We start from the raw sequence: 20,786 nt of genomic DNA, 5'->3' as shown, positions 1-20,786 counted from the left end.
AAAAATCAAATCCTCTCGGAATGATCTGGAAAATAAACACTTAATTCGAGTAAATAAAAGGAACCTTGAAAAGTTACAACATTAAATCATTTTGTATTGAAAACAGCAGCAACCAGCAGAGGGCAGACTTGCAATAAAATAGGAATACTGTAAGTCCTTCAGTGAGTAATTGGATCACTAACTTTGTTGTCCCAATACATTCTGTGGTCCATTAGTAAGCTGATCATTTTATTTAATTATAAAGCCTGTGAGCAATGTGCCTTTAAAGTCCCATCAGTTATGTATTCACTGATCCAAAGTCATAATGTGTGTTTCATGAATGTGTGTGTGTGTGTGTGTGTGTGTGTGTGTGTGTGTGTGTGTGTGTGAGAGTGAGAGAGACAGAAGAGTGTCACAAGGCAGCTATGAGACATGTGGAGTGGATCAGGATTCATAAAACTGAGTGACGTCCAATGTGATCTGTAAATTATTGTCATGCTGTGGGCGCTGAAGAACTTCTTAAGTTTCAGCTTTGAATTGTTTTCAGCCCCGCATTTTTCTTTTTCTTTTCTTTCTTTCTCTTTTTTTTTTTTTTTTTTTTTTTGAGTCCAAACACATGTTGACCATCACGCTTTCTTTCGGAGGCGGCTGCATTCTTGACCTAAAAAAATCCTCACAGTTGGTTTTAATAATCACACTGCCACACAGCTGACAGCAAGATGAAACCTTGTTTTCTGGTGTGTTTTTTTTTTTTTAATTTGTAAAATTTTGGAGAATAATCACTGTGCAGAGCTCAGCCTTCATTTGTGAGTTTTCTTTGCAAGAGGCCTGTGTGGTGAAACTACCACACACAGGTTTTCAAAGTGGAATCACTCAGTTGCATGCGCCAGTGTTATCTAATGTGAAGGAAAAGACACATTTTTGAGATAGCACTGTTCAATAGCCTCTTAAAAACAATGAATGCCCAGTTTCATCATCGCTTGTATGGCACTATGGCTCCTTTCACAGATTGTTCAATTGGACAAAGGTTCAAATCCTGTTTATTTTTCTTCTTCTTTTGAAGAAATGAACAGATAATGCATGTTTTATCTATTCTTGCTGTGTCCTTTCAGGGCATAGTGTGTTTATTCTCAGATACACATAATGAAGGCTCAGACACACTGAAAGAATAGGCACCAGGCAGGAGACAGTGTCCAGGAAGTCTCACAATACGCTCTTTATTGTAAACAGAGAATTAACTGAAAATATTTTTTACGCAGTAAATAATAGCAACAGTTCGTGTCACAGAGCGTACCACCAGCGTGTTTTAAAGAGCTGATAGTAAAACAGATTTTTGTCAATAAATGCATGATGAATCACAAAAGTTGCTCGCTATTATAAGTTCACCATCCAGCCATTAATTTGACTTTCTTTAGATAAAAAAATGATATCCAACTACATTTAAACATCTATAGGTTTAAAAAAAAAAAAAAAAAAAAAAAATGCCTGCAATGATCTATGATTAGCTTGTCAGGCCTGTCCTGATGACGACAGCCGGTTTGAAGATGAAAGGCAACAGTGGATCTGAGATCTGGCGCACATGAACTGCCTTTAAACTGCCTTTAATTCATGAGCAGGACCTTAAAACAGCTCAATTAGAGTGATATCTAAAAAGTACCTGAAGTAGATAGATAGATAGATAGATAGATAGATAGATAGATAGATAGATAGATAGATAGATTGTGTATGTTTGATATATTTTGTTTTATTCTTTAAAAATTCTTTTTGTTAAATAAATCCTGACCTTTGTCTGAATAAAAAGGCAAAAATAAATTAAAAACTTTACTTGTCAGTCAAACTGAGATTCTGCTCCTACATCCACCACACAGCAGCCTGTAGGTTAAGCAAATCTGAATGAGATTGAAAAATTAGCCCAGTTAAATCATGAAGAGTCCTGAAGAGGGTAGTGTTTGTTTTAAGGTGGTACGAAAGCTGAAAACGTGTCAAACTCGGGAAAAAGCACCCCACGGGGCGGCCAGGGAGAACAACGCGGGGCTGAAAACACGGTATCTACTTTATATTCAACTCAAGTAACTGAATTAACTCGGAATTTACCACGTAACCTCAAGATTTTTCTAACAATACGTCCTCCTCTCAGTGCGCACTGAAGTCCGCGGTGCCTCCTTAACTGAGTGCTGGCACTTCAGAGTGGGGAGTGCAAAGGAGAGGGTCAGAAAGAGTGGTGGGTGGGGATAGAGCCCTTTTGGGAGAGAGAGAAAAAAAACTCAAAAAAAAAAAATCACGTGTTTGCAGATCAAAGGAGATCCGCTTTGTAGAGGAGGAGGAGGAGGAGGAGGAGGGTGAGAAAGAAAGAGGGAGAGAGAGGGAGGGAGGGAGAGAGCCAGAGAGAGAGAGAGGCAGAGAGAGAGGCAGAGAGAGAGGCAGCGTTTGCAGGCAATGTAATTGACAAGGCTCGCAGTGGTGAAATAAACACGCTTCAGCCCAGGCGCAGTTTTTATTGCACAATTTGGACTCTTTGGACGCATAGCCCGCAGCGCGCATAGACCTGACTTCAATTACCTTCACCCGATTTATTAATCCGTGTGAAATTATGTCCCGATCGGCGCAGATCCAGCCGGCAAGATGATGATTTTACCAAGGAGAGGCTCGGATCGTGTGCCCGACTCGGTGGTCCTGGTGATCTTGGTGGTCGCCGCTTCTCTCGGTCCCGTTTTCGCCAAGGATACAGCCTTTGTGGAAGTGGTTCTGTTCGAGTCCAGTCCCAATGGAGATTATACTACTTACACGACTGGCTTGCAAGGACGGTTCTCCAAAGCAGGAGCCACTATCAGCGCGGAGGGGGAGATCGTTCAAGTACGTGTAAAGTGTCTTTTTCTTACCGGGGAATGACAAGCAACGGTCCCGAGCAACACTCCCGCTACCCGGGGTGTAATTTTACCAAGCTGCCCAGCTTCAAACTTTTTCCGCAGGGGCTTGGAGGGGGGGGGGTTGACAAGAGTTGTGTATTGTGTGTGTGTGTGTGTGTGTGTGTGTGTGTGCGTGCGTGTGCGTGCGTGCAGGCGGTGTGTAAGGATGGTACTAAGCTCGCAAGCATATGCGGTCACAAGATGGCTCCTATCTTGTGGAATTCATTCACAGGGAAAACATGCTCTTGCAAGTTATTTTGTTGATGTCTGGAGCTCTCTCTCGAGCGCTCGTTACAGTTAATTGCCTTCAACCTTCAACACACGCGTTGGGGACTGTTTTCCTAAAAGGATTCAAATCCTCCACCGCCTCCAAAAAAAAAGTTTGTCAACTTTTAGCTGCAGGTTTCACGCATTTCGCAACAGCAACACGACTGCGGGGCTTGCTGTTTTGGGCTCAGTTTTGACAGTTTATCCGCTTTAGTGTTTTGTTTCGGTTTGATACTTGCTTTTAAAACCCGCCAAGTAAGCTTTTGATGGTGTAATCTGTTGTTATTGACCGTGCCAGCATGTAAAATAACCCCCGACGTCCCGCTCCTCGTTCGTATGTAGCCGTCAGCAGCGCATTTGAAGATGCATGTTTTTGGTTCTGGCTTACTTGTGGCTATTTTGAGGCTTTGAGAAATAATATAAAACTAAAAACCCGAGTAAGTAGTCGTCCCAGAAGAAGCTTCTATCTTTTATTTGCTGGGCCCTGACATGGCAAGTGCACTTGGCTGGAGCTGCTCATGCTTGGATCGACCATCCAACTTCTGGCTGAGTGGAAGTCACTCAAATCTGAAGCTGTTCTTCTCTGCCAAGTGTTTATTTGAACTGTTATCCTGCTTTCTTTCTGCTTGGCCACTGTTTGTGAGGCGTCCATGTGCCAAAGCTGTAATGTTTAATTGTATATTTCCTGACCTTCACCATGTCCTGCCGGGATGCACAGCTCGTTCAGCTTCCGTGTGGATGATTGGAGGACACTCCAATGTGAAGCAGTTTTTTTTGGTTTTTTTTGTGGCCACTCTTTGGATTTGAATCCAAAGTGCCCCATATTGATGTTAATGTGGATGCAGTTTGTGATTGATAGTTGGACCGATGTGTTTCAGATGTGAAGGTAAATATCGGATCAACTCTCAAGGTGCCACTGCATAAACGATGCCTCCCAAGCTACAGCTAACATGACGGCTCAGACTTTGTTTTCATTGGTGATATGAAGAGCTGCTAAAGTGTGGAGTCACAGTGAGGAAACTATTGAGCTCCATGAGATCATGGCTGCAGTGGGAGGGCAGGTTGAAAGGGTTTTTAACTTCTGTACACATTTGAGTTTAATCAAGTTGCATCAAGTGTGTAGTGATGAGCTGTATCACAAGAAACCTCGACTGTGTCGTAAGCCTCTCTGCTTCGCGACAATGCAGCCAGTTGAGATTCATTTGCATATTTGTCTTTGCGTTAACGTGCACTGATACTTGATTTCCATATCTCGCTGCACCCTTCGCTCATCCCTCGCCACCCTGCAACGACGTACACAGCAGCATCCTTTATAAGTGCACTTTTGTTTGCCTAAAAATGAAGACTCGTCCTCTTTTTTTTGTAAAAGCAAGACGATACGTGGGGATCAAAGGAGGTGATACTCAGCACAAAAATGGGCCCTGTTTATACACGGTGAAGGCCATTTGGCGCCACTCGGTAACCGCACAGAAATGTCGGACCTCAGCTTTACATCGCAAACCACATCTATTTAGGTTTGCTTTCTTTACTAACATAGCTTCTGACCACTTAGAGGCAGCTTATATTTTGTCAGGCTATAATGAGGGGCAGTTTGTCCAGCGTGCAGCACTGTCTTGAATTTCTTACAGCATATATTCTACCAAAGATTTATGTAAGTTGACACTGACAATGAATGACAACCATACAACCTGAAGAGTATAATTTTAAACTGGTATCGAATTCCCGACTTGTAAATTCTATACTTGTGAAATAACATCGCAGTAACGTGTTGTGGAAAGTCTGCGGTGTTGTTTTACACTGGAATTGGGTTGAAGACAAATATTTAAGTTCTTGTGCATTCAGTTGTCCGCAGTGACCTCCGCAACCGCTCGCCTACGTTTTCTTTCAAGGTTTGAGCCCCTTCGCGTTGAGTGAATCGAGCTTGGTTTGGGCTGCCTGAGGTTTATGGAGCCTCCGAGTCCTCTATTCTGCTGTTTGATCAGAGCCCAGAGGGGTTTGCATTACGGTGTGTGTGTGTGTGTGTGTGTGTGTGTGTGTGTGTGTGTGTGTGTGTGTGTATATGTGTGTGGTAATGGCCAGACCTCAGCAGGTATGGGTTCAAATACAGGGAAGAAAAAAAAGAAACATGGGGGGGGGGGGGTGTTCCTTGGCAACGTTCCTGAGCAAAGACCAGACCACGATCACCGCTCATATCCTCCCAACTGGCCTTTGCTAATTCCCTAAAGCTAACACCCCCTCAGCTCTGCCTGAAGAGTGTGAAAAGTGGCACATGCTGCTGGGGCCAAAAATAATAAATTAAGTTAATTTCCTTCTTGCTCTCTTCTAAAACGGTGGGGGGTGGGGAGGGGGTGTCACGGGCACGATGACGCAGATCATGGTCACAGTGCCAAACCCCAGGCTTCCCAAGCCAGTTCCCTGATTACTACAGTTCAACACCGTAATAGCAAACTAATCAATGTCACCTTAAATCATTCTGTCAAGGTGTGTGTGTGTGTGTGTGTGTGTGTGTGTGTGTGTGTGTGTGTGTGTGTGTGTGTGTGTGTGTGTGTGTGTGTGTGTGTGTGTAAGGAGTGTATTTATTTGCAGCAGTAGCTCGTAGAGAGCTGGTAGTTGTCCATGCTGCAGGCTTAAAGACTTCCTGATTCGACTGCCGTCATAAAAACATCCTGGTAATGTGAAAAACCAGCAGAGAAATTCAAGAAGTGGAGAAACCATAAATTGAACTACAGAATGTTTTACACAGCTTTTAAGTTGTGATAATTCTATTGCAGCTTCACATGCAGCAGCAGTCCTGCTCTTTAAGCAAACCCCAGGCTGGCACAGTCGCTCCTCGATGGAGCCAACCAGGTGGAAACGCAGACTCCTACGTCGGCACCGAGCCAGTCCATGCCTCTTCCAGATATCCTGATGATTTCATTGCAGCAACAGCCTCGCCGCTCACTGCGTTTTCCTCCTCCGTGTCGTCGTTGACAGAAGTCACACAACACTCCTGATTTCGGACGGGGTTCGATGTGACGGGAAAAAGCCATCTGCTGCTCATCACTCTCTATTGTCCAAATCATCTTTCCTGTAGCGAGATGAGCAGCGATGCACCGCGTGAGTTCACATCTGCCTCTGATTTCCAGCGGGCCTGTGGCCTGTGCTGTCAGCATGTGAGTGAGGAGCTGAGGCAGGGACGTGGCAGGGGCACACACGGAGGACCAGATGGAACTCGTAGTGTCGTCGGCCAGAACCAGAGGGAATAATGTGGCTTTCGCCTGCTTCCTCTCAGAAGGGACACGGAGCATCCCCCGAGTCCAGCGTCAGGAAGAAGAGGCTGCAGTTTCCCCAACACCCACCAGCCGTTTCACCTTTGAACTTCATCTCCATGCATGTGAAGTGCCAGTAACTGGGAGACTTCACGGTGCGGTTCTTCTGAAAGTGGCAGTTTTTTTTCTGCCTGGATGTGCGGGGGAAAGCGGTGGTTTTCAGCTAAGACAACGATGAGCTTAAATACTGGAGCGCCTACCTTGGAGCTGGCAGGAGATGTGTCGCGCTGCATTTAGACTATAATGAGAGCTTTAGTGGTTTAAGGCATCCAGCGCGCTTTCTCACCACAGGCTGGAAACCCCAAGAGGCCATAATGGGCCGGTCCCAGACGGTAGGTGCCAGGGACTGGGCCACTCCCAGCGCCAAAGCAACAGTAGCAGTACACAAACGCTGGTTTAAAAGGTTAAAAGTGCTGCTCCCTACTTTTTTCCATTTATTGGCTTGGCGGTCGCAGCTGTATTTTAAGTGCTATCGTCTCTTAACCGCCACCCTGTTTCACTTTCATGTCCCGGCCAAAGTAATTTGAGGCTGCGTTTCTCCCCTTTTTTGGAATAGAACAGACTAAACTGTTTTTCTCTTTCTCTTGCTTCACACCCCCCTCCCACACACAAACTCACCCCCCACCTCCACTTGGCTCTTTCTGATGCAGCCAGAATTTGTTACGCATGTGAATCACTTGAAGTGATGCTGGCCACCAACCGGCATGTAACTGATGAATTGTCTCTTAAACCTCAGTTGTGTTGAGGTGCCTCGGTGGCCTGTGAATTATAATGTCCCTGAACCACTTGTTGCACACCGTTCCTCACCTCGCTTTCATATCATTCCTCTTGTGACGACCTCATTACAAGGACATAAAACGTCCCCGCGATTCATTCTTCAAAATAACTTTGCTTCTATCAAAGTTGCATTTTCTTTCTGAGAAATCTATTGATTGATTTTTGAGTTACTTTGCAAACCAATAGACCCAAAATATACAAATTCCCATATCGGGTGTCTTTAAACTGCTTTTTGTGGCAGAATATCAACTAAAAAAAAAGTAGTTTTTTTTATATTGAATTTACATGTGCATTGAAGAGCAATAACCAGCAAATACTTGACATTTTTAGTTGATAAATTAACTTGAAATGATAAAACATTTGTAAATGAGCAATCCTTGTAGGACCAGCTCTAATACAACCTCACAGCAGGCCTGTGAAATCCTCAAAATGCAAATGTTTACCAACAATTTAGATTTTGGCACTTACCTCGCACACTCAGCTGTATGTCAACCTTAAAACGTAACTTCCTGCTGGTTCTCTGAGTACTCGTTGAAACTTCTTTAGATTGGATAACCATAGCCCCTGTTTCCCCTCCTGTCCCTGGCCCTTCTGCTCCGTCTTCTCCTGTGTCTGCCTCTCTGAGCCTCACATTCCCACTCAGTGCACAGCTCCACCTGGAACAAGTGCGTGTTGGTACTGGTGGCCCCAGTAGCTATGTTACTTTCCACTGGGTTGAATGGCTGAGCTGATCTTTGATGTTCCACTCAAAGAGAGATTAACAGTCAGCGTGGTGCTCTCTCTCCAGCACCCAGGCCTCTCCCAGGGGAACTCTGTTCCCTCATGTCGCTCTCATCCTGATCTGCTATTGATTATGTGTCTGAACTCATTTGTATGAACGCCATGTGTTTTGTCCTCTGCGTTACACTCAAGTTGTGAGGAAGTGTTCATTCGGTTTGCCCCCCCCCCCCCCCCCCCCCCCAAGGTTGAGATTTTTCTCAGATTTGTGCCTGGAAATGCATCAAAAGACAGCGTCACACTTCTACAGGTGGATTTTTCACACTGCCCGTCTTCACTCAGGTTATTTTTGAAGCACGTTTGTGACAAGTCAAAGATGAAGAAGAGTACAGAGTGGCTTTTTCTGCTTTCTGAATAGCTCCTGGTGTGTCTGCTTGCGTTTGATGAAATGGTGCTGAAAGGCCCAGTCCATCCCCTCAGCCCACATTTTTATCCACTGACACAGAGGGTCCACAAAACAAAGGCTAAGGGGTCGAGGGTTATGAAATGACAATGCTAGCAGTAGCTCATCCAGGCAGAGGCATGCTTTGTTGTCAGCCAGGAATGTGCTGACTAACCATGGAAGGCCACAATGCCAGCCTCCCCTTTTGTTGTGCTTTTTTTTTTTTTTTTTTTTTTTTTTTTTTTTTTTTTTTGCCAATAGACTAGAAGGTTAGCCTTGCCGGGAGTCTATTTCACTTGTACTCTCTACTGGTCCTTCCTCTCAGTGTACTTGTATTGTTGGGCCCTCAATCCTCTTCCATTTGTTTTCATGGAAGGAGAAGTCTTATCGCAGATCTTTCCCGCAGATCTTTCCCGCTCAACCAAGTTCAAGAACACCGGGTTCAAAGTTCTCTCTTTTGTGTACATCATTACACAATGATCAGCCTCATATGTCTAAAAACATAATGTAGGAAGATCCTGTCCTCTCGTCATTTTGATTCATGCTAATGTTTCAGGCCTAGTTTCATTTTCTCTGGTAATTGCTCATGGAGGCAATCACTGTTTTTGTGCACATGACACATCCTTCGGCCTAATGCCTTCATATTAATGTTGTGAGCGCTCTCCCTGACAGCCCCTCCGTCAGAAACCCGACCATTTTTTTTTTTTCTTCCACCTTTTGTTTACGCTAATGGATTCCTACACAGCCGTGTCAAAGGTCAGTGTACAGGGGTGCCAGATGGGGACAAATCCCTTTCAGGTGGAAGCTCCTACCCCATTAGGTTTCCTCTCTCTCCTCATCCGCCCTTCCAGTTTCTAGAGGCTCCTTCTGTGTGTGCAGGTAGTTGTCCCGCAAGGAAGAAGAAGACCCCGGCTGGCTGGAACACAATGAGGCCAGAGGTATGATGGATTGGGCTGGCTTGGGCAGATGAGAGCGAGCTGGGTTATCGCTGCTTTCTTTGTCTCGCAGCTCCACAGTGAAGATATATCACTGCATCTTCCCACCTCCTCCTCTTCCTTTGCTAAAGATGCGCCCCAGATTTTTGAAAAGAAAAATTGCTTCTCTTTTTAAGTTGTCCCTGTATCATGGATCTACTGAAGGTATTGGGGACACAGGGTTTTTCTGTTCTCTGTCTTGTTGGGTAAAATACAATCTTTGCAGAGTTAAATATATATTTTTGAAGGGTAACTTATTTTATGCAGAACAGTTGTAACCAAGGATAAATTGAAGCTCTATTTTTTTTGTAGTTGTAGGAGTAAAACCTTTGCGAGTGCATTTGGATTCAGCTCCTCAAAACCCAAAGCTTCAGGTGAAACTTTTTTTTTTTTTTTTTTTATCTGCCAATATAGTACGTTCCTTGACATACCATGCCAATAAAAGCGCTATAGTACAGCTAAGGGCTTTGATAAAGCCTCCACAGTTCCTCCCGTCCTTCCCCTCAATCCCAGCTCAGGCCATGCTGCCGCTCTCTCCAGCCTCCTGGACCCTGAACAGGGAGGGGCCTGCAGGGCTGGGTGAATAGCTGCCGGGAGTCATGCTGCGGGTGTAAACCACATGAATGTGCCGCCTGAGCAGATAGGATCAGGCGAGGCGGGGAGGCCAACGACGCTCGGCGCAGCACCGTGTGCTAACATCAAAGGCAGTGCTGGGGGGAGGGAGGAGGGAAGACGAGAGTGAGCGAGGGCTGGGCCAAACTCTTCAAAGGCCTCTCTGACTAATGCCGGCCCTGATATGCGGCGCTGCAAAACTGAAAGATGATGTAATTGCAGGCCTTGGAGCTAAATCTGCTCCCATACAAATAAAGGTGGAGGTGTTCCCTTGCACAAGAACGGTGAGAAAACGACTTAGTTGAAGCCAGAGAGTTGAGAACACTGCAGGTAAAGGTGGTAGGTCCCTCCTCGACACTGCTACTGTTAGGATCCTGCTGAAAGAAGTTGAATTGCACCTTTTTTTTGACAGAGGACTTGGAACAGGAAATAGATTTAGTTTGATTTCAGTAGATGGGTTAATCCACTGGGCGGTTGTAAAGTACACAACAAGTGGGACGCCGTTGATTCTGCTCTTTGTAAAGTTTATACAGGGTTTGTGTTTACATATATGCGAGACCGTGTGTGTAGATGTACAGTGCTTCCCTTGTAATGCGTGTTAAACCAAGCATGACCACAGATCCTTTCAAAATGCCCCATGATCATCAGGCTGATAACTCATTGACAGCTCCCATGACAGTTCAGAGGCACCACACTGCAGGAGAATATCTCCCTTGTTGAGAGCACACGACAATAATTCACTGTTGTTGCTTCAGTTCGCCAAAGGTTATTTACACGCTTCTGATTGAAGTTCTCTTTTCCTTGTCCTTGTTTTATGATGGGATGTTCCCTACGGATGTTAAATTAGCAGTAAACAGCTGCACTTTTATTTATTTGAGGTTCATGCTGAGGTCGGCCCTTTAGCTCATCCTGCATCCCCGGGTCGGATTCGGAAGTCAGCGCTGCAGCACAAAGCCTTTGTTGCTGCTTGAAAAGAAGAGACCTCCTTGTTTCCAGCGCCTACTGTAGCCGTTCACGACTGTCACAGGACCATCCAGTTACTGGCTACACTTGAACGGATGGAGACAAAACACAATTCATACCCAAGCTTCCCTTTAAGGGCTGCAAATATCAATTGTTCTCAGCTCCTCTCTCGATCTTTCCGTTAATTTTCTAAGTCTTAAAACTCGAGAAAATATTGAAAAATAGCCAACAAAATTCCCCTGAGCACAAAGTAGTGCTTGAAACCCCCAGATTCATTTGCAGTTTAGATTTTTATTCTAACCTGATGTGCTTTGAGTAGTTCAGCAGTTAAATTCTGCCAAAACAAACTTGATGCAAAGATTTATCGATGAGTGAAATGCAGAGAAACACGAGCAAGATGAATCTCAGCCAGCAGTTTCTTATAATTATATCCACACAGATGTGGCAGGCTCTTCCACCGGGAGTTAAAAGTTCTTCTATTTCACTGTCAGTTCACAGGTACATTGCACCTCTGAAGTGCTGCTGTTCGGTGAGAACTGCGATAGAGCTTGGTGCTGTTGATGAGGAGGAGCCAGCCAAACCTCCCAGACACTGATATTGAGCAAAGCATTGTGGGATACAGTACAAAACACTGAAGGGAAGCTGTGTTGCAGGCAGAATATTCTTTCCTAATTTCAGTGCACATCTTCTTTTTTTTTACCCTATGTTTGCACTGTGCAGCCGCGCAGAACACAAGTGACTCATAAATGACTGAAACCTTTAGATTCGTAGGCTTCGATTAAAGAGCGCACCTATCGGAGAGATGTCTGGTCAATTTGTTACATATCTTCAAAGACTGCGGTCAATTTGCCTTGTGGATGTGACATTTTCTGTCATGCAAATCCTATCCACTCTCTTGCAGTGCCGTGACCCCGCCCTTTCCCACCTTCCCAACCCCTCCGGCTCAGAGTGAACCTGAGTGTGTATGAAAAGGTCAGGACAATTACTTCTGGCCAGCTGTGTCCATTTCTTTCTCCTTGCAATCCATCTGTTCACCCCTCGTTGCCCTTGCAGGTTGCTGTCAGGAAAAAAATGTCAAGGTTGTTTTTCAGCATAGATTACAAATCACTAAAATAAGTGAAAACGAGAAGGATGGATCACATTTGTGTGTGTGTGTGTGTGTGTCGTGAAATGGAGGACATCATTATTTGTGTCATTGCACTTTCTCAATCTCAGCCCTTCTCTGGTGTTTAACCAGATTCATCTTTCTGTCATGTATCACCATAAAAGCTGCACTTTTTTCCTTTTTAGCGACCTTTAAAAAAAGGCCAAGGGGATGGGTGCTATTCTGTGCTGACAGTGTACGGGCAGGGCAGTTTGTCCAAAAACACTTGGCTCACTAATGATAACTTGTCCTTGGACATGTCAGGGAATCTAGTTTCTCAGAATGCTGTATTGAGAGAAAGGAGAGATGGAGTGGGAGAAGATGGGAATGACAGAAAAAGACGGGCCAATGCAGCCCTTTGCTATTCCGTCTGCATCCCACAGGCATGTGACAAAGTCAAATTGTCACCCCCAGGGTGACATGCATCCCGCAGGCATTTTCGAAGTAAACATATCTTGGGGAATGTGGCTCTAAGATTTGGACATTGGCCTCACTATCCAGTTGCAAGCATGATTTCTCTCTCAGATAATGGCTCCAGGAGTAAAAGATAAAAAAATAAGATGCATTCTTGATGTCAACACCGTTAAAGGAATAGTCTCGACATTTTGGGAAATACATTTCTTTTCTTTCTTGCTCACGTGAAGCTCAACAAAACAACATGTACAACCTGTTCATTAGCGAGCTTTTGAAGTGCTGGCAGGCCGGATTATGTGTGTCATTTCTTTGTGTTAAGCTAACTAGCTGCAACCTGTAGCAGACAGACACGAGCGTGATATCAATATCCTCAGTCGAAATCTTCTCAATCAAAATGTGAAAATGATTCTCTTAAAGGGGCAGTCTGCATCGGCAAGTGCCTAATTATCTCAAATTATATTTAGTTTATGAGAAGTTTTTACATTTACTAAACCTGTGTTGCCTGGTGCTTTGGTGAATATATGGTTATGACTATTTGTTGTTGTAGTTATAGACCTCGGGTTAATTCTGAATTCAATTAGAGCCTTTAACCAATCAGCATTCACCACCATATGGGTGGAAACAACACTTGAAGTATACTTTCATCATACTTAGCCACTCCCACCCGTCGCTGATTGGTCCGTCCTTCATAGTGACTGTGCAAACGTTAGTGTGAACAGGGTTTCCAGACTTCATCACAGCAAAGAAAACTAAAGCTATGAGCAATAGTCTAATGTAGCCAGGCTAAAACCTCTAGAACATCTTTCTTGGAAAATAAATCCGTTTTACATTTAGCAATAGCAACCATGGTAGAGCAGATAAAAAGTCAGATGCAGAAAGTCAAACTTCATCCACAGACATGAGAAGAAAGGACTTCATGGAAAAAGCCACACATGACGTAGACCGAAGCTTCAGTGATGTTAGACCTGCAGTTCTTTAGCCTTGACTCTCGGTTGGGCACATTGAGCTCTTGTGCCTGCAAAAAGCTGGTTTGACTCCAGCAGACTACCGCTCACAGCTTCAGAAACACCTGATTGCTCTCATCTTAATGCTACTTGTTAACCTAGCAATCAAGTCTCAGAGCAGAGGTGTAAAATTGACAAAAATTGTAATCCATTAGCACGAATCCAAAATCCATCAGCAAAAACTAAAAATGCCTCGGATGAGTCAGTCGGTTTGTTCCTAAGGCTTACTGTAAACATCGGGATTGGATCTGCTCAGAAAGGCTTTTGTGTGAATTTCCCATGTGTCACTCTCCAGTAAGGTTTTTCTATATCACTGCTACCAAATGAACACGTTGTTGGTTATAATTCGACATACCTCAAGTTGAAACCATTTCTGAATTTTCATGGTTTGATTTAACACCAGACCATCCTTGTGCCTAAATTTGAGCCATTTCCTTTTGGCAACCACATATTGGGTATTTGGGTCAGCTTTTCTGCATCGAGCTAAGCTCATGGACAGAGGATTTGGTAAGGTACTGATGCATACATTCGACATAATTATTGTTTTGCAAAAGCAGGAGTTTGAATCGCCCAGGCAACGGGAACGCTTCAGAATTCAAATTAGAGTGTGGGATTGAGCTTTAAAGTTTGGAGGAGGTCTGTTTTCTGTTTTCGGTTTGTGCATCCAGGAAAACTCCTGTCGTTTTTTTGTTTTTTTTGCCTGTTTGATTGGTCCTGGTTGCTCATGTATTAAAAGCTGGAGTTGGCATGGTGCGTGTGCTCTCAGGAGTTGAAGCAACATGGGAGAAAGGTGAGGAAAACCCGGGAGTGTACACTGTGTTCTCTTCACAGGACGAAAAAGGACAACAACCCATTTAATCTCGAAGCAGTTTCACTTTTAATTGTAACTTAATGAAGCATAAAACGGTGAATGCAAGTACATTTCTTTCTCATCATTTCTTCCCTCGCTTTGATAAGTTCTTTCATGCACTTTTTTTTTTTTTGCTCTGCTTCTCTCTGTCTCCTCTCACTCTGTTAAGCATGGGAGGGGAAGGGGGAGGGTGTATAAATGTGAGACCACACATGCTGTGTCAATGTTTGCTGGAATAATTAGAGACAATGTGGGCCAATAACGGGAGGAGTGCAGTAACCTGAACTCACTTTGTTCTGCCCCGACAGCAACACAAAAGCCATTCACAGATGCACAGATCGGCGGGCTCGGTGCAGGAGCAAACTGCACTTTTAGCCGGCGCAGTGCGCAGCTCGGAGGGGCAGCAGGAAAATGGATCGGTTTCTGTGGAGCCGCGCTCACTTCACCGTTTTGTGCCAGCTCAAAGTGATGCTGATGTCACCCTTTAAGCACTGCCTGTACATCCCTGACACCAACCCAAAAAAACAACCCTACCCCTCGTCACCCTCCCCAGTCATCCAACACATGTCCGCTGGCTTAGAGGGCCCTCTTTAACTAGAGGATATCCGGCCGCTCGGTATGCAAAGAGCCTGTGGATTCCTGACACGAGTGCGAGAGCTGGACTCAGAGGTGACTTTCAGCGTAGCCAGACAACTGTTGGATTAGCAGGACACTTTGCGTTGACTCTGAGCCAATGGGAGGCAGCCTGGCCAGAAGTAGGGCGTACTTGGTTAAATGCAGGCTAATAGATTCTTTTGCAGCATGTATGTTTGATTAGATTTGAAGCACAGCAGGGCCGCCTGTATCCTGCATGATTTAACAGTGAGCACCAGCACAGAAAGCTTCCGATTCTTAACATTTTAAAACGACAAGGAAGGACGAGAAATAGTACCAAAGAGTACCAGGAGTGAATTTTATTTTTCAATACGAGATGGAAATTCCTGCAGGATGGACAGAAATATGATTTTCATGCCTAAAGATTCCCAAACAATGCACACTACGTCTCGCCCTGAGCTGCGGGTGTTTCCCCGGCTGCGGCAGAGTTGACCCGCTGCTGCGCTCACACCCCGGGGTGGACCAACTGGTTTGTCCCCTCCGGTGTCCATCTTTTGAAAGGGGACACCGCTATGGGATGCATACATCCCCTGGAGATCACTGGTGTCATTGTGGCACCTGTCCCCGCCACTCTCAGCCTGTGTCAACAGCTCAGATTTATTTACATTCACTGTTTTCTCTCTTCCAGCGAACTGAACTGGAAACAGCAGATGATTGGTCGAGTGTCATCTGGTCGTTTGTTGACTATTGCATGAAATATTAGTGGAACTTTTTTTTAAACGTAATTGTTTTTCAGTCTCACTCAAACTCTGCTGCAGAAATACTTTCCAAAGACAACAGCTCTGTTCTGTTCAGTAATACTCTTGTGTGGACTACTATGTATTTATGCTACTTCTCTTGTTTCGATATTTATAGGTACTTGTCTGTGAACTTGATTGCAGCTACATTTTGTTTGTTGTTTCAACAAACCGCAAGCGTCCCAAATCTCATTCGGAGCAGGTTTGGTTCAAAAATATACTGTATAGACCCTAATGTAGTTTGAGGGTATTTCCCTCCAGGAATAAACTGTCCTTTAACTCTTTGGCCGTTTCTATTTATTTTTTTTCTGTTCTGTACGACAGGGCCCCCTCTTATCTCCCCGCCTTTTAGCCTGCGGATTCACAACAGCTTTCATTTTTTTTTCTTCCACCCAGTGTTCTCCCCTAATCATTTTCAGATTCTCCCTCTGCTTCCCTGTCATTCTCCTCCTCCTCCTCCTCCTCCTCCTCCTCCTCTTCCTCTATCTCCTCTCTCTCTCTTTCCATTCCACCGGGCTGATGTTGTGTTCCGTACTCCTGCTTGGCAATGTGTTCCTCATCACAGCTTGTGTTTCCTCTTATCTGCAGTTCTTTTATCAGTGGCCGCCACACATGCCCGAGGGAAAGGGGAGGTGGTGGTGTGGGGGGTGCGGGGTGCGGGGGGGAGGAGGGTTGATACTATCAGCAGGTGGAGATTTCACCACAAGAGTTCAGGGGCCCCGGTGTTGGCCAGAGGAGGGCCGGGCTGAAAAAAGGGTCTGACATGGAAGGCAGCAATGTCACTTCTGAACAACGTGAGCGGCGTCACTGATATATGTGGGCTCTTAGTGTGACACTTGGCAGAGAGTGTGCTCGCTTTCTTGACAAACATCAGGCAGTAATGTGTCTGTCTTTTGGGTTTGTTGACGTTGAAGCCATATTACTTCCCCCCCCCCCCCCCCCCCCCCCCCCCCCCCCCCACACACACACACACACCGTGCTGGCTAACTCTACGCATGCTAATCAACGTGAGCCATGTTCAATCTGCATTTAACGAGGTATTGCTGCCTCTCTGAAACACTCTGTTGGGTTTCTAATATGGATGCATATCTTCAATCGAGCTATTTCAGAAAAAAAAAAATGCTAAACCCGTTCATGTTTTCACCCCATTTGTTCTTGGTTCCTGTTCCTGCTGCAGGGCACTTAAAAAACCAACACCTGTGGCCAGGTGCGCAGCAAATTTGAAAGCTTTTGTGACTTTGTTAAAAAGCCAATTCCAGTAATGGGCGTCCATGTGGTTACAGTGCAGGTGGGGTCTTTGCACCACAAAATAGACAAATCCTTGACATGGTTGGGAAGGACGGCACGATGGCGAGAGATCGTCGGGTGAACCAAAGCACCGGCTCACAAAAGCCTAAAATGATATCGCTGGTGGATATCTGGATGCTTGGGATGCCTTGGCTGACTGCTGTACACTTTTGGCTTTGTCTTTGCGGGGATGAATAGAGGCCTCTGTGGTAGTGATGACAGGCCTCTCCGGGCTGGGCCCTGGCTGGCTGGCAGACTAGGTGCCGAAGGTCTGGAGACTTCAGCTCTCATAGGGGCAGAAGCCCGACAGGGGATGCTGGTCGTCCTGGTTCTCCTCCACAAAAGACACTCTGTTCTCCGCCTACGGCCGGCCCTTGTTATTGTGACATGCATGTTAGACTTAAACACACAGGTTGAGCTGAGAGCCAACAGCCCGCAGCACCAACTGTGCGTCCCACCTGTGTTTGGATGTTTTTACATGGTTATAGGGTCAGATGTGTGATTGGTTGGCAAATCTTGCTCAATGCTGATATAACAACAACTTCAGGGTTTAGCAGTCTGCAAAGAAATTGCCTTACATGGCTGTAAACGTACTAAAACAACATTATTTAGCCAATTTTTCTGGTGTTCCACAAGAGCTATATATTGAACCTTTTGTTATTTTTACAGATGTTACCAGGCACATCCCAGGCAACAGTTTAAAGCACCAAGGTTTCACTGCAGTGACTTAACAGACACACATTGGATGGTTTATTATGAGTGGGTTTACCTTTGCAACTTTCGGACATATTCTTCACAGGTTTTCAAGCTTTTATTGAGCACAGATTTTAGATCTTGAAAAGTAAACAGTGACAAGAAAGCTTTGGTTTGAAGCTGAGACGCAGCATGCAGGTGACACTTTAGAGCCTCATGCTCGCCTAATGAAAAACTGGAGGGTGTTTCGGAAGAGAAGGAGCTGCCGTGGCCGTCACAAGAGGTTTCATCATTCCTCGTTCTGCTCTAATACAGCACCGCTCAGCTGGCCAAGACAAACGTGAGGTAAACACACTGCTCACTGAACTGTGTGACTCACACTCTAACATGCTCACAGCACGCCCCGGGGACTCTAATGGCCGAGGCTAGCTGTGGCCTTTTCATGTTTTTATGAATTATTAACACAACAAGGAGAGGCTGTAAGCGGTCCACGGAGGAGATGGGGCTTCCACACGCAATGCATGAAGAGCGCAATGCATGAAGAGCGTGAGCTCTCCAGACCCTTCACATGCCCTCCGAGTCCGTCCCCATCGCCCCTCTTGAAGATTCACAGAGCCTCTTTGATCCGTATGCGGTTCCTCCCAGCTGGGAGGCCAGGGGACGCAGGCAGCCCTTTTGGTCTCCCATTTCAAGTCACACATTCTTTCCTAAGGACCCAGAGGTCCTGACCCATAGCTGCAGTGGAATTTCATATGCAAAAATAGGCCAGACTTGTGAGGCTATCTGAATGTCCTCTCATCCTCTTTTTAGCATTCATCATCCTTGGATCTTCAGAATTAGGTATTCATCGTCCAGGTGTCATGGTAAGGCGTATGTAAATTTTGGCTGAAGCAGCGACAGACGGACCCGCTCTGACCCTTCGTCCTCCTCTGTCCTTTAATATTTTCATCCCAATGATCATCAGTCTTTGTTATCTTTTAAACTGACACAGTTTAGTTCAGCCAATGCCTCACTGTTCAATATAAACATGGACGTGGAGGCTCAAATTAAGTGACAGTCGCATTGCAAATGGCTCAAAATTGTTTTCAAACGTCCAGTAAATTCTACTACGTTGCACGGCTCATATTTATCTTCATACATTTGTTCAAATCTGCAGACTCATTCGGCTTCCAGAGAAAACTCTAGTTCACATTTCTTTTTGTGACATCCTGTCCGTGTTACTGTAGCTTGACATCAATTTGACAGCTCGTTTTTTGTCTCCAGAGGCAGTATCTGCCACGGTTTCCACTTTTTTTTAGAAAAGGACCCCCAACCCCGCAATCCTCTCAGATGTGGAGCCAAACGGCCCAGAGGTCACAAGCAGCGAAGTGGTTTCTTGTTCCCAATAAAAAACAAATCAAATAACGTGGCTCCCCAGGGGTTTATAACACTGCGGTCATGGACTCGGGCGCGGATTAACGTCTTCCAAATATCCCAATACAAATGTATGGATGTGGGAGGAACTTGTTGGCTTCAATTGTATAATTCATGAGCCACAACATGCTGAAGAAAGCGGTGTAGAGGTAGGCGAGGAGCAGGGGAAAGGCTCTGACCACTCAGCGATGGAACAGACCTCTCGACTGTGAAATGACCTGAACTTTAGATGTTGGCCATTACCTTTTCAAAGCGCCCCGCTCCCGCTGCTGACAGGAAATGCTTGTGTGTAAAGCAGGCTTGATGTTTAACTCTTAAGCGGCGGTTATCCCCAGGGTCTGCTTATTCCCAAACCCCGCAACCCCGCAACTCTCCTTCTCCTTCTCTCCCCGGCGGCGGCGGCTCCTACCTCTGGCAGCGCAGCCAGTGAGAACGGGAGGAACAATACTGCGTTTGTGCACCGCTCTGCACTCAGCCTGCTGCTAAACAAATGTTCGGAGGAATTCTAGTGGCTGGCCTTGCCCCTGGGCCCGGGCTGATCCCACAGTGACTTCATAAACACTCTCCGGGGCCGATCAAAAGAACAAATCATCCTTTATAAGGAGCTATATGGTAATGGAATTATTTCCGCACCAATTAAAATTTACTTTTCTCTTTCCCTTGCCCTCGTGTGGACTGTTTATTTTGCTCCTGTGGCAGAAAGGGAAATGTTGTGTTGCCCAGAGCGCAAACATACATTTTTGGGGAGGTCCAGGCTTTGCAAGAGGCGGCGAGACAATGCCAGTTTAGTGTTTCTCTTGCCTGCAAGTGTCCCTGATGTTGTGGTAACACTGACAGGGTGGCTTGCATGTCCCCTGTCCGAAATGATTTGTCACCCCGGTGGTTGTGGTTTGTTATTTTACATTTTTAATAAATTCCATTTGTGAGTTGACTTTTTAAGTCTTATGAAATCAAAAACTACTTAAGTGGGAGAATTTAAAGCACATCTCTGCAGAGGAATGTTTGAAATCCACAGGTCCTGTCCTCAGGTGGGTGTCTGAGCTGAGACTGGATGGTCGGGTGACACGGATCCGCACCCAGACCTTCGGTTCACGGGGCTCTGAGGTGACGAGTAGAGGACGCACACATACAAGAGCGTGAGGCTCTCTCTTTTTTTTTTTTTTTTAAGAAAAAAGGAGTTCACCCAAATTACAAAACTCCACGTGAGCTTGTCTTACGAGAAAAAAATGACTCCACATAATAATCCACATGAAAAATAGTTTTCATCAGGAGTTCTGACCATTTAAAGTCCTTTTGCTCAATTCTAATCTAGAATCAGTCACCAATCAGCTACTTGAACCCCTATTAAATCATTTTAGCTTTTAACTTGAAGCAACAATAACCATAAATTAGTTGATATTCTATAACTTAGTGGGACTGGTACTAACGTTTTTAAATATATAATACATATTTGCTGTTGAATAGCTGAATGTTTGGTTAGACTCTTGGTTGACAACTTGGAAGAGGACCCAAACTGTGTCAGTCTTATCTGAACACAAACAGACCCAGAACACACAACAATCCTTTTTTTTCTTACTCCACCTCACCTGCTCACACCTGCCACTGCCTTTTTCACCAACTCAACTTGGCACCTTTCTGCTTTTTT

The 20,786-nt window shown here is 45.2% G+C and overlaps 1 protein-coding gene across 2 annotated transcripts in view; it reads left to right on the top strand.

Moving 5' to 3' along the window:
• Window positions 1-1,970: 1,970 nt before the first annotated feature.
• The window catches only part of znrf3 (zinc and ring finger 3), a 68,844-nt gene continuing 50,028 nt past the window's right edge, over window positions 1,971-20,786 (top strand). The window contains exons 1-2 of one of the 2 annotated variants that reach the window (XM_069178439.1): window positions 1,971-2,024; window positions 2,588-2,832. In XM_069178439.1, coding sequence (XP_069034540.1) covers window positions 2,602-2,832 — 231 coding nt within the window. In that variant the 5' untranslated portion in view covers window positions 1,971-2,024; window positions 2,588-2,601. Of the gene's footprint in view, window positions 2,025-2,434; window positions 2,833-20,786 lie in introns of those variants that run through there. The other variant, XM_069178440.1, reaches the window with a different exon arrangement.

Source organism: Embiotoca jacksoni, unplaced genomic scaffold (assembly GCF_022577435.1).
Source record: "Embiotoca jacksoni isolate LCO1_2020_lvr unplaced genomic scaffold, fEmbJac1.0.p SCAF_8, whole genome shotgun sequence".
NCBI lineage: Eukaryota > Metazoa > Chordata > Actinopteri > Embiotocidae > Embiotoca > Embiotoca jacksoni.
This window is presented reverse-complemented; position numbering and strand designations above follow the sequence as displayed.